General features: G+C 26.2%; 1 protein-coding gene across 1 annotated transcript; it reads left to right on the plus strand.

Moving 5' to 3' along the window:
• Positions 1–4,363: 4,363 nt before the first annotated feature.
• Positions 4,364–5,799, plus strand: LOC138897172 (IAA-amino acid hydrolase ILR1-like 7). The gene is made up of 4 exons (XM_070183131.1): positions 4,364–4,495; positions 4,602–4,859; positions 5,003–5,131; positions 5,241–5,799. The coding sequence occupies exons 1-4, from the start codon at positions 4,364–4,366 to the stop codon at positions 5,622–5,624; spliced, it is 903 nt and encodes a 300-aa protein (XP_070039232.1). The 3' UTR covers positions 5,625–5,799.
• Positions 5,800–13,698: the final 7,899 nt, after the last annotated feature.

The following is a 13,698-nucleotide window of genomic DNA, read 5'->3' on the forward strand; positions in this document are numbered from 1 at the left end:
ACCCTAAAAGTTCGATTCACAAGAACAAATTAATTTATTCTAAAATTATAAATTAATTATATCCTTTTTAGTTAATTCAAGATAATTATTTTTTCCTAATTACACCAATTTATATCATAAAAGTTCAATTCATATCCAAAAGATCCAATTCATATCCTAAAAGTTCCATTCATATCCTAAAAGTTCAATTCACAAGAACAAATCCTAAAAACTAAAATTTCAATTCATATCCAACGAGTTTAAACATAAACTAACTAAACTAAAGAAATTCAACCCATACCCTAAAAGTTCGATTCACAAGACTAAATTAATTTATTCTATAATTATAAATTAATTATATCTTTTTTAGTTAATTCAAGATAATTATTTTTTCTTAATTACACCAATTTATATCCTAAAAGTTCAATTCATATCCAAAAGGTCCAATTCATATCTTAAAAGTTCAATTCATATCCTAAAAGTTCAATTCACAAGAACAAATCCTAAAAACTAAAATTTCAATTCATATCCAACGAGTTTAAACATAAACTAACTAAACTAAAGAAATTCAACCCATACCCTAAAAGTTCGATTCACAAGAATAAATTAATTTATTCTACAATTATAAATTTATTATATCTTTTTTAGTTAATTCAAGATAATTATTTTTTCCTAATTACACCAATTTATATCCTAAAAGGTCAATTCATATCCAAAAGGTCCAATTCATATCTTAAAAGTTCAATTCATATCCTAAAAGTTCAATTCACAAGAACAAATCCTAAAAACTAAAATTTCAATTCATATCCTACGAGTTTAAACATAAACTAACTAAACTAAAGAAATTCAACCCATACCCTAAAAGTTCGATTCACAAGAACAAATTAATTTATTCTACAATTATAAATTAATTATATCTTTTTTAGTTAATTCAAGATAATTATTTTTTCCTAATTACACCAATTTATATCCTAAAAGTTCAATTCATATCCAAAAGGTCCAATTCATATCTTAAAAGTTCAATTCATATCCTAAAAGTTTAATTTACAAGAACAAATCCTAAAAACTAAAATTTCAATTCATATCCTACGAGTTTAAACATAAACTAACTAAACTAAAGAAATTCAACCCATACCCTAAAAGTTCTATTCACAAGAACAAATTAATTTATTCTACAATTATAAATAAATTATATCTTTTTTAGTTAATTCAAGATAATTATTTTTTTCTAATTACACCAATTTATATCCTAAAAGTTCAATTCATATCCAAAAGGTCCAATTCATAACTTAAAAGTTCAATTCATATCCTAAAAGTTCAATTCACAAGAATAAATCTTAAAAACTAAAATTTCAATTCATATCCTACGTGTTTAAACATAAACTAACTAAACTAAAGAAATTCAACCCATACCCTAAAAGTTCGATTCACAAGAACAAATTAATTTATTCTACAATTATAAATTAATTATATCTTTTTTAGTTAATTCAAGATAATTATTTTTTCCTAATTACACCAATTTATATCCTAAAAGTTCAATTCATATCCAAAAGGTCCAATTCATATCTTAAAAGTTCAATTCATATCCTAAAAGTTCAATTCACAAGAACAAATCCTAAAAACTAAAATTTTAATTCATATCCTACGAGTTTAAACATAAACTAAAGAAATTCAACCCATACCCTAAAAGTTCGATTCACAAGAACAAATTAATTTATTCTAAAATTATAAATTAATTATATCCTTTTTAGTTAATTCAAGATAATTATTTTTTCCTAATTACACCAATTTATATCATAAAAGTTCAATTCATATCCAAAAAGTCCAATTCATATCCTAAAAGTTTAATTCATATCCTAAAAGTTCAATTCACAAGAATAAATCCTAAAAACTAAAATTTCAATTCATATCCAACGAGTTTAAACATAAACTAACTAAACTAAAGAAATTCAACCCATACCCTAAAAGTTCGATTCACAAGACTAAATTAATTTATTCTAAAATTATAAATTAATTATATCCTTTTTAGTTAATTCAAGATAATTATTTTTTCCTAATTAGACCAATTTATATCCTAAAAGTTCAATTCATATCCAAAAGGTCCAATTCATATCTTAAAAGTTTAATTCATATCCTAAAAGTTCAATTCACAAGAACAAATCCTAAAAAATAAAATTTCAATTCATATCCTACGAGTTTAAACATAAACTAACTAAACTAAAGAAATTCAACCCATACCCTAAAAGTTCGATTCACAAGAACAAATTAATTTATTCTACAATTATAAATTAATTATATCTTTTTTAGTTAATTCAAGATAATTATATTGTCCTAATTACACCAATTTATATCCTAAAAGTTCAATTCATATCCAAAAGGTCCAATTCATATCTTAAAAGTTCAATTCATATCCTAAAAGTTTAATTCACAAGAATAAATCTTAAAAACTAAAATTTCAATTCATATCCTACGAGTTTAAACATAAACTAACTAAACTAAAGAAATTCAACCCATACCCTAAAAGTTCGATTCACAAGAACAAATTAATTTATTCTACAATTATAAATTAATTATATCTTTTTTAGTTAATTCAAGATAATTATTTTTTCCTAATTACACCAATTTATATCCTAAAAGTTCAATTCATATCCAAAAGGTCCAATTCATATCTTAAAAGTTCAATTCACAAGAACAAATCCTAAAAACTAAAATTTCAATTCATATCCTACTATACCGGAAGAAGGTTTCATGGTGAGGCACTGAAACCTGAAAAACAATGAAGTTAGTAGACCACATCAAAAACCAAAGTGAGATTCACAAAAGGGAACAAAGGGTTGATGCTTACCCGGTTCAACGACTGTTACGCCTAGTTAAACAGGCACTACGTGCCCACTTCATTCATCTTTGCATGGTCCGAAAAGGAGTAGCATGTTTGACCAAGCTTCTAAAATCAGCTTAGTTTTGAAAAGTGTTTTTTTCCAAAGGTGCTTTTCAAAAAAGTATTTTTGACTAGAATCGGTTTGGGTTTGGCTAATTAATTTGAAAAACACTTTTGAATAACAATTAGTGTTTGACCAAGCTTTTAAAAAGCGCTTCTAAGTATATTTTTCTTAAAAGTACTTTCGGAAAAAAACTACTTTCTTCTAATCAAAAGTACTTTTGTTCCTTCTAAAAGCTTGGCCAATCACGTTAACTTTGGGGGAACAAACACTTTTGGCCGAAAAAACACTTTTGGCCAAAAAGAAGCTGAACCACGACAGATGGATTTTTATTAGCATTGTATCTTAACATGGAAAATCTGGCAATTGGCAAAGCCTAAACTTCAAGGGAAATCAATAAAACTTTACTTGATGCTCAAAGAGCGAATAGCACATGATAACTCCCAACTGTTAAACCTAGTCTTGGAAACCACCAAACTGCTGTATCAGTTGCAGTGATTTCGTCTCTGATAAATGTATAACTTCTCTAGCTTGAAATACTAATACGATAATACCACCGTTCAGAAGTGATCAAATTGCTTATTGCTTATTTTTGTCGATGCATATTACTTTATGGAATACGACGTATTTGTTCTTGTAGTCCATGCATAATTTCCAGCTTCTTTTTATCCAAAAATATAAAATGATGATCTTTTTGGCCTACAGTATGATTCTTCAGATTGTTTCATCTATTTCAACTCATTTATCATCTTATAATAGCTTCAGTGTAGTTTTATTGTACTCAATTCCTTCCTTTCGGAGCCATTGACTCAATGATGAGCTGCTGACTTGTTGACATAGTGGCTTCTCTAACTTGCTAGTTTATTAGTCTCTGATCTATTCTTCTTTCTTTTCCTCGGTTACTCATATTTAAAGAAAAGATATATACCCATGGAGAACATTTTGGAGATTGATATGATTCTTGATTTAGCTAAAATAAGAAGCTTCCTCCAAGAAAAATGACATACGTCTTATGAATTGATATGTAGGAGGAAGTGTAAGTAGATATAGTTGTCATATATTAAGTTTGTTATGAAATCAATGGTGCCATTCACTAGTTAGGAAGTAGAGATAGATATGGATGGTGGATTGGAGAAAAAGTTCAAAATATGTGAGTCTAGCTTGTTTCTACAGATAGCTCTTGTAATTTACTGAGTATTACTCAGAACAACAGTGTTTCTAACTCACACTATTCTCCCTGTGCATCTGTGACCTCCTCTCTCTCTCCCCCCCCAAAATCACCCCCCAAACTTCCAATTTACCTCTATTCGGAAAAGAAAAGGAAAGATTATAAAATTTGCTCTAATTTTTATGATTTGCTTGCTTCTTCCTATACTTTGTTTAACTGTTTTTGTCATTAGAAAGAATTGCTTCATTGAGTGGAATGTTTGAATAGAAGCAACATTATGAAGGAATTGGTAGATTGGGAGCACAAAAGCAAGATCAATGGCAAAATGCATGCCTGTGGCCATGATGTTCATGTCACCATGCTGCTTGGAGCAGCGAGATTGCTTCAAAACACAACGGATAAGTTGAAAGTATGAAGAATTATTATTATTTTGAGATGAACTGCCTACATCCTTCCTTTCCTGCTCTTAATTTGATTCAGAAATTGATTTGTGTAACCTACATTCTAAACTGAAGGGCACTGTAAAGCTCGTCTTCCAACCAGCAGAAGAAGGCTACGGTGGTGCCTCCTATATGTTAGAAGAAGGGGCACTAAACGGGTTTCAAGCAATATTTGGCTTACATGTCTCACCATTTATGCCCGTTGGTACTATCAGTTCTCGACCTGGTCCTATCATGGCTGGCTCAGGCAGGTTCAAAGCAACGATAAAAGGGAAAGGCGGACATGCAGCAACCCCACATAAAACTAGAGACCCGATCCTAGCTGCTTCTATGGTAGTTCTTGCATTGCAACAACTTGTTTCTCGAGAAACTGATCCTCTAGAGACTAGGGTACATATTGCCCCTTTGTTTCCAAACAGGTCAAAAGTGTTTCAGTTTTTTCCGGCTCTGAACATCTTTTCTCTGTTGATTTTTAGGTTGTCTCTGTTGGATTTGTTGACGGCGGTCAAGCTGGAAATGTTATCCCTGCAAGTGTAGAGTTTGGTGGAACATTTCGGTTCATGACATCAGAAGGTTATTCCTATCTTCAGAGGAGGATCAAAGAGGTATGTCTATGTTCCAGTTGTCTATATCTTGTTTTCTATATCTTAAAAATTGTTTTGTGCAACCATACTGTTAGAGACAAGTAAAATTGCAAATACATACTGCTCGCAGGTGATAGAGACTCAAGCAGCTGTACATCTGTGTTCGGCTACTGTTAATTTCATCGAGGAACTGAGGCCATATCCACCAACTCTAAACGATCCCAAATTGTATGAGCATGTCAGAAAAGTTGGACAAGTCTTGCTCGGTGAGCAAAACGTGCTGATTGACCCTATTTCAATGGGCGCAGAGGACTTCAGCTTCTATTCCCAGAAGATGGCAGCCGCATTCTTTAGCATTGGGACGCAAAATAAAACTATCACATCTGCTATTAAAGATATACACTCCCCCTACTTCACTGTCAATGAAGATGTTCTTCCTTTCGGAGCAGCTCTCCATGCTGCTGTCGCCATCTCTTACTTTGATACACATGCATTGACTCAACAAGAAGCATAGACATATTGTTCTTGAGCAACAATCTCGCGTGTAAATAAACTTCTTTGTTAGTAGAAAAACATCTATGAGAGGGATCTTGTTTATCAGGAATCAGGCTTATATGCTTCAAGAAACATTTCAATAAGACAGATTTCGGATTGTTTTTACATGGTAAAATTAAACTACTACTTGCAAATGATTGTTCTCTGTTATTTCCGTCCTTTCTTAATCTGACAGTTCTTCAAATGTTGGTTCATAATCTCTTTTTCCTTTGGCATTTTAAATCAGTTCTATAAAAGAACTCTCAACTTTCGACCTTGAAATGAGAAGATCTTAGATTCTGGTTGGACTTAAGAGTTAGGATGCACGAGTATGCGATTAGAGTTGCTACAATTATAAATTAATTATATCCTTTTTAGTTAATTCAAGATAATTATTTTTTCCTAATTACACCAATTTATATCCTAAAAGTTCAATTCATATCCAAAAGGTCCAATTCATATCTTAAAAGTTCAATTCAAATCCTAAAAGTTCAATTCATAAGAAAAAATCCTAAAAACTAAAATTTCAATTCATATCTAACGAGTTTATACATAAACTAACTAAACTAAAGAAATTCAACCCATACCCTAAAAGTTCGATTCACAAGACTAAATTAATTTATTCTACAATTATAAATTAATTATATCCTTTTTAGTTAATTCAAGATAATTATTTTTTCCTAATTACACCAATTTATATCCTAAAAGTTCAATTCATATCCAAAAGGTCCAATTCATATCTTAAAAGTTCAATTCATATCCTAAAAGTTCAATTCACAAGAACAAATCCTAAAAAATAAAATTTCAATTCATATCCTACGAGTTTAAACATAAACTAACTAAACTAAAGAAATTCAACCCATACCTTAAAAGTTCGATTCACAAAAATAAATTAATTTATTCTACAATTATAAATTAATTATATCTTTTTAGTTAATTCAAGATAATTATTTTTTCCTAATTACACCAATTTATATCCTAAAAGTTCAATTCATATCCAGAAGTCCAATTCATATCTTAAAAGTTCAATTCATATCCTAAAAGTTCAATTCACAAGAACAAATCCTAAAAACTAAAATTTCAATTCATATCCTGCGAGTTTAAACATAAACTAACTAAACTAAAGAAATTCAACCCATACCCTAAAATTTCGACTCACAAGAACAAATTAATTTATTCTACAATTCTAAATTAATTATATCTTTTTTAGTTAATTCAAGATAATTATTTTTTTCTAATTACACCAATTTATATCCTAAATGTTCAATTCATATCCAAAAGGTCCAATTCATATCTTAAAAGTTTAATTCATATCCTAAAAGTTCAATTCACAAGAACAAATCCTAAAAACTAAAATTTCAATTCATATCCTACGAGTTTAAACATAAACTAAAGAAATTCAACCCATACCCTAAAAGTTCGATTCACAAGAACAAATTAATTTATTCTACAATTATAAATTAATTATATCCTTTTTAGTTAATTCAAGATAATTATTTTTTCCTAATTACACCAATTTATCTCCTAAAAGTTCAATTCATATCCAAAAGGTCCAATTCATATCTTAAAAGTTCAATTCATATCCTAAAAGTTCAATTCACAAGAACAAATCCTAAAAACTAGAATTTCAATTCATATCCTACTAGTTTAAACATAAACTAACTAAACTAAAGAAATTCAACCCATACCCTAAAAGTTCGATTCACAAGAATAAATTAATTTATTCTACAATTATAAATTAATTATATCTTTTTTAGTTAGTTCAAGATAATTATTTTTTCCTAATTACACCAATTTATATCCTAAAAGTTCAATTCATATCCAAAAGGTCCAATTCATATCTTAAAAGTTCAATTCATATCCTAAAAGTTCTATTCACAAGAATAAATCCTAAAAACTAAAATTTCAATTCATATCCTACGAGTTTAAACATAAACTAACTAAACTAAAAAAATTCAACCCATACCCTAAAAGTTCGATTCACAAGAATAAATTAATTTATTCTACAATTATAAATTAATTATATCTTTTTTAGTTAATTCAAGATAATTATTTTTTCCTAATTACACCAATTTATATCCTAAAAGTTCAATTCATATCCAAAAGGTCCAATTCATATCTTAAAAGTTCAATTCATATCCTAAAAGTTCAATTCACAAGAACAAATCCTTAAAACTAAAATTTCAATTCATATCCTGCGAGCTTAAATATAAACTAACTAAACTAAAGAAATTCAACCCATACCCTAAAAGTTCGATTCACAAGAATAAATTAATTTATTCTACAATTATAAATTAATTATATCTTTTTTAGTTAATTCAAGATAATTATTTTTTCCTAATTACACCAATTTATATCCTAAAAGTTCAATTCATATCCAAAAGGTCCAATTCATATCTTAAAAGTTCAATTCATATCCTAAAAGTTCTATTCACAAGAACAAATCCTAAAAACTAAAATTTCAATTCATATCCTACGAGTTTAAACATAAACTAACTAAACTAAAGAAATTCAACCCATACCCTAAAAGTTTGATTCACAAGAATAAATTAATTTATTCTATAATTATAAATTAATTATATCTTTTTTAGTTAGTTCAAGATAATTATTTTTTTCCTAATTACACCAATTTATATCCTAAAAGTTCAATTCATATCCAAAAGGTCCAATTCATATCTTAAAAGTTCAATTCATATCCTAAAAGTTCTATTCACAAGAATAAATCCTTAAAACTAAAATTTCAATTCATATCCTACGAGTTTAAACATAAACTAACTAAACTAAAGAAATTCAACCCATACCCTAAAAGTTCGATTCACAAGAACAAATTAATTTATTCTACAATTATAAATTAATTATATCTTTTTTAGTTAATTCAAAAAAATTATTTTTTCCTAATTACACCAATTTATATCCTAAAAGTTCAATTCATATCCAAAAGGTCCAATTCATATCTTCGAAGTTCAATTCATATCCTAAAAGTTCAATTCACAAGAACAAATCCTAAAAACTAAAATTTCAATTCATATCCTGCGAGCTTAAACATAAACTAACTAAACTAAAGAAATTCAACCCATACCCTAAAAGTTCGATTCACAAGAACAAATTAATTTATTCTACAATTATAAATTAATTATATCTTTTTTAGTTAATTCAAGATAATTATTTTTTCCTAATTACACCAATTTATATCCTAAAAGTTCAATTCATATCCAAAAGGTCCAATTAATATCTTAAAAGTTCAATTCATATCCTAAAAGTTCTATTCACAAGAACAAATCCTAAAAACTAAAATTTCAATTCATATCCTACGAGTTTAAACATAAACTAACTAAACTAAAGAAATTCAACCCATACCCTAAAAGTTCGATTCACAAGAATAAATTAATTTATTCTATAATTATAAATTAATTATATCTTTTTTAGTTAGTTCAAGATAATTATTTTTTTTCTAATTACACCAATTTATATCCTAAAAGTTCAATTCATATCCAAAAGGTCCAATTCATATCTTAAAAGTTCAATTCATATCCTAAAAGGTCTATTCACAAGAATAAATCCTTAAAACTAAAATTTCAATTCATATCCTACGAGTTTAAACATAAACTAACTAAACTAAAGAAATTCAACCCATACCCTAAAAGTTCGATTCACAAGAACAAATTAATTTATTCTACAATTATAAATTAATTATATCTTTTTTAGTTAATTCAAGATAATTATTTTTTCCTAATTACACAAATTTATATCCTAAAAGTTCAATTCATATCCAAAAGGTCCAATTCATATCTTCAAAGTTCAATTCATATCCTAAAAGTTCAATTCACAAGAACAAATCCTAAAAACTAAAATTTCAATTCATATCCTGCGAGCTTAAACATAAACTAACTAAACTAAAGAAATTCAACCCATACCCTAAAAGTTCGATTCACAAGAACAAATTAATTTATTCTATAATTATAAATTAATTATATCTTTTTTAGTTAATTCAAGAAAATTATTTTTTCCTAATTACACCAATTTATATCCTAAAAGTTCAATTCATATCCAAAAGGTCCAATTCATATCTTAAAAGTTCAATTCATATCCTAAAAGTTCAATTCACAAGAACAAATCCTAAAAACTAAAATTTCAATTCATATCCTGCGAGCTTAAACATAAACTAACTAAACTAAAGAAATTCAACCCATACCCTAAAAGTTCGATTCACAAGAACAAATTAATTTATTCTACAATTATAAATTAATTATATCTTTTTTAGTTAATTCAAGATAATTATTTTTTCCTAATTACACCAATTTATATCCTAAAAGTTCAATTCATATCCAAAAGGTCCAATTAATATCTTAAAAGTTCAATTCATATCCTAAAAGTTCTATTCACAAGAACAAATCCTAAAAACTAAAATTTCAATTCATATCCTACGAGTTTAAACATAAACTAACTAAACTAAAGAAATTCAACCCATACCCTAAAAGTTCGATTCACAAGAATAAATTAATTTATTCTATAATTATAAATTAATTATATCTTTTTTAGTTAGTTCAAGATAATTATTTTTTTTCTAATTACACCAATTTATATCCTAAAAGTTCAATTCATATCCAAAAGGTCCAATTCATATCTTAAAAGTTCAATTCATATCCTAAAAGGTCTATTCACAAGAATAAATCCTTAAAACTAAAATTTCAATTCATATCCTACGAGTTTAAACATAAACTAACTAAACTAAAGAAATTCAACCCATACCCTAAAAGTTCGATTCACAAGAACAAATTAATTTATTCTACAATTATAAATTAATTATATCTTTTTTAGTTAATTCAAGATAATTATTTTTTCCTAATTACACAAATTTATATCCTAAAAGTTCAATTCATATCCAAAAGGTCCAATTCATATCTTCAAAGTTCAATTCATATCCTAAAAGTTCAATTCACAAGAACAAATCCTAAAAACTAAAATTTCAATTCATATCCTGCGAGCTTAAACATAAACTAACTAAACTAAAGAAATTCAACCCATACCCTAAAAGTTCGATTCACAAGAACAAATTAATTTATTCTATAATTATAAATTAATTATATCTTTTTTAGTTAATTCAAGAAAATTATTTTTTCCTAATTACACCAATTTATATCCTAAAAGTTCAATTCATATCCAAAAGGTCCAATTCATATTTTAAAAGTTCAATTCATATCCTAAAAGTTCTATTCACAAGAACAAATCCTAAAAACTAAAATTTCAATTCATATCCTACGAGATTAAACATAAACTAACTAAACTAAAGAAATTCAACCCATACCCTAAAAGTTCGATTCACAAGAATAAATTAATTTATTCTACAATTATAAATTAATTATATCTTTTTTAGTTAGTTCAAGATAATTATTTTTTCCTAATTACACCAATTTATATCCTAAAAGTTCAATTCATATCCAAAAGGTCCAATTCATATCTTAAAAGTTCAATTCATATCCTAAAAGTTCAATTCACAAGAACAAATCCTTAAAACTAAAATTTCAATTCATATCCTGCGAGCTTAAATATAAACTAACTAAACTAAAGAAATTCAACCCATACCCTAAAAGTTCGATTCACAAGAATAAATTAATTTATTCTACAATTATAAATTAATTATATCTTTTTTAGTTAATTCAAGATAATTATTTTTTCCTAATTACACCAATTTATATCCTAAAAGTTCAATTCATATCCAAAAGGTCCAATTCATATCTTAAAAGTTCAATTCATATCCTAAAAGTTCTATTCACAAGAACAAATCCTAAAAACTAAAATTTCAATTCATATCCTACGAGTTTAAACATAAACTAACTAAACTAAAGAAATTCAACCCATACCCTAAAAGTTTGATTCACAAGAATAAATTAATTTATTCTATAATTATAAATTAATTATATCTTTTTTAGTTAGTTCAAGATAATTATTTTTTTCCTAATTACACCAATTTATATCCTAAAAGTTCAATTCATATCCAAAAGGTCCAATTCATATCTTAAAAGTTCAATTCATATCCTAAAAGTTCTATTCACAAGAATAAATCCTTAAAACTAAAATTTCAATTCATATCCTACGAGTTTAAACATAAACTAACTAAACTAAAGAAATTCAACCCATACCCTAAAAGTTCGATTCACAAGAACAAATTAATTTATTCTACAATTATAAATTAATTATATCTTTTTTAGTTAATTCAAAAAAATTATTTTTTCCTAATTACACCAATTTATATCCTAAAAGTTCAATTCATATCCAAAAGGTCCAATTCATATCTTCAAAGTTCAATTCATATCCTAAAAGTTCAATTCACAAGAACAAATCCTAAAAACTAAAATTTCAATTCATATCCTGCGAGCTTAAACATAAACTAACTAAACTAAAGAAATTCAACCCATACCCTAAAAGTTCGATTCACAAGAACAAATTAATTTATTCTACAATTATAAATTAATTATATCTTTTTTAGTTAATTCAAGATAATTATTTTTTCCTAATTACACCAATTTATATCCTAAAAGTTCAATTCATATCCAAAAGGTCCAATTCATATCTTAAAAGTTCAATTCATATCCTAAAAGTTCTATTCACAAGAACAAATCCTAAAAACTAAAATTTCAATTCATATCCTACGAGTTTAAACATAAACTAACTAAACTAAAGAAATTCAACCCATACCCTAAAAGTTCGATTCACAAGAATAAATTAATTTATTCTATAATTATAAATTAATTATATCTTTTTTAGTTAGTTCAAGATAATTATTTTTTTTCTAATTACACCAATTTATATCCTAAAAGTTCAATTCATATCCAAAAGGTCCAATTCATATCTTAAAAGTTCAATTCATATCCTAAAAGGTCTATTCACAAGAATAAATCCTTAAAACTAAAATTTCAATTCATATCCTACGAGTTTAAACATAAACTAACTAAACTAAAGAAATTCAACCCATACCCTAAAAGTTCGATTCACAAGAACAAATTAATTTATTCTACAATTATAAATTAATTATATCTTTTTTAGTTAATTCAAGATAATTATTTTTTCCTAATTACACAAATTTATATCCTAAAAGTTCAATTCATATCCAAAAGGTCCAATTCATATTTTAAAAGTTCAATTCATATCCTAAAAGTTCTATTCACAAGAACAAATCCTAAAAACTAAAATTTCAATTCATATCCTACGAGATTAAACATAAACTAACTAAACTAAAGAAATTCAACCCATACCCTAAAAGTTCGATTCACAAGAATAAATTAATTTATTCTACAATTATAAATTAATTATATCTTTTTTAGTTAGTTCAAGATAATTATTTTTTCCTAATTACACCAATTTATATCCTAAAAGTTCAATTCATATCCAAAAGGTCCAATTCATATCTTAAAAGTTCAATTCATATCCTAAAAGTTCAATTCACAAGAACAAATCCTTAAAACTAAAATTTCAATTCATATCCTGCGAGCTTAAATATAAACTAACTAAACTAAAGAAATTCAACCCATACCCTAAAAGTTCGATTCACAAGAATAAATTAATTTATTCTACAATTATAAATTAATTATATCTTTTTTAGTTAATTCAAGATAATTATTTTTTCCTAATTACACCAATTTATATCCTAAAAGTTCAATTCATATCCAAAAGGTCCAATTCATATCTTAAAAGTTCAATTCATATCCTAAAAGTTCTATTCACAAGAACAAATCCTAAAAACTAAAATTTCAATTCATATCCTACGAGTTTAAACATAAACTAACTAAACTAAAGAAATTCAACCCATACCCTAAAAGTTTGATTCACAAGAATAAATTAATTTATTCTATAATTATAAATTAATTATATCTTTTTTAGTTAGTTCAAGATAATTATTTTTTTCCTAATTACACCAATTTATATCCTAAAAGTTCAATTCATATCCAAAAGGTCCAATTCATATCTTAAAAGTTCAATTCATATCCTAAAAGTTCTATTCACAAGAATAAATCCTTAAAACTAAAATTTCAATTCATACCCTACGAGTTTAAACA

The sequence above is a fragment of the Nicotiana tomentosiformis genome, chromosome 8, assembly GCF_000390325.3.
Source record: "Nicotiana tomentosiformis chromosome 8, ASM39032v3, whole genome shotgun sequence".
Lineage (NCBI taxonomy): Eukaryota > Viridiplantae > Streptophyta > Magnoliopsida > Solanales > Solanaceae > Nicotiana > Nicotiana tomentosiformis.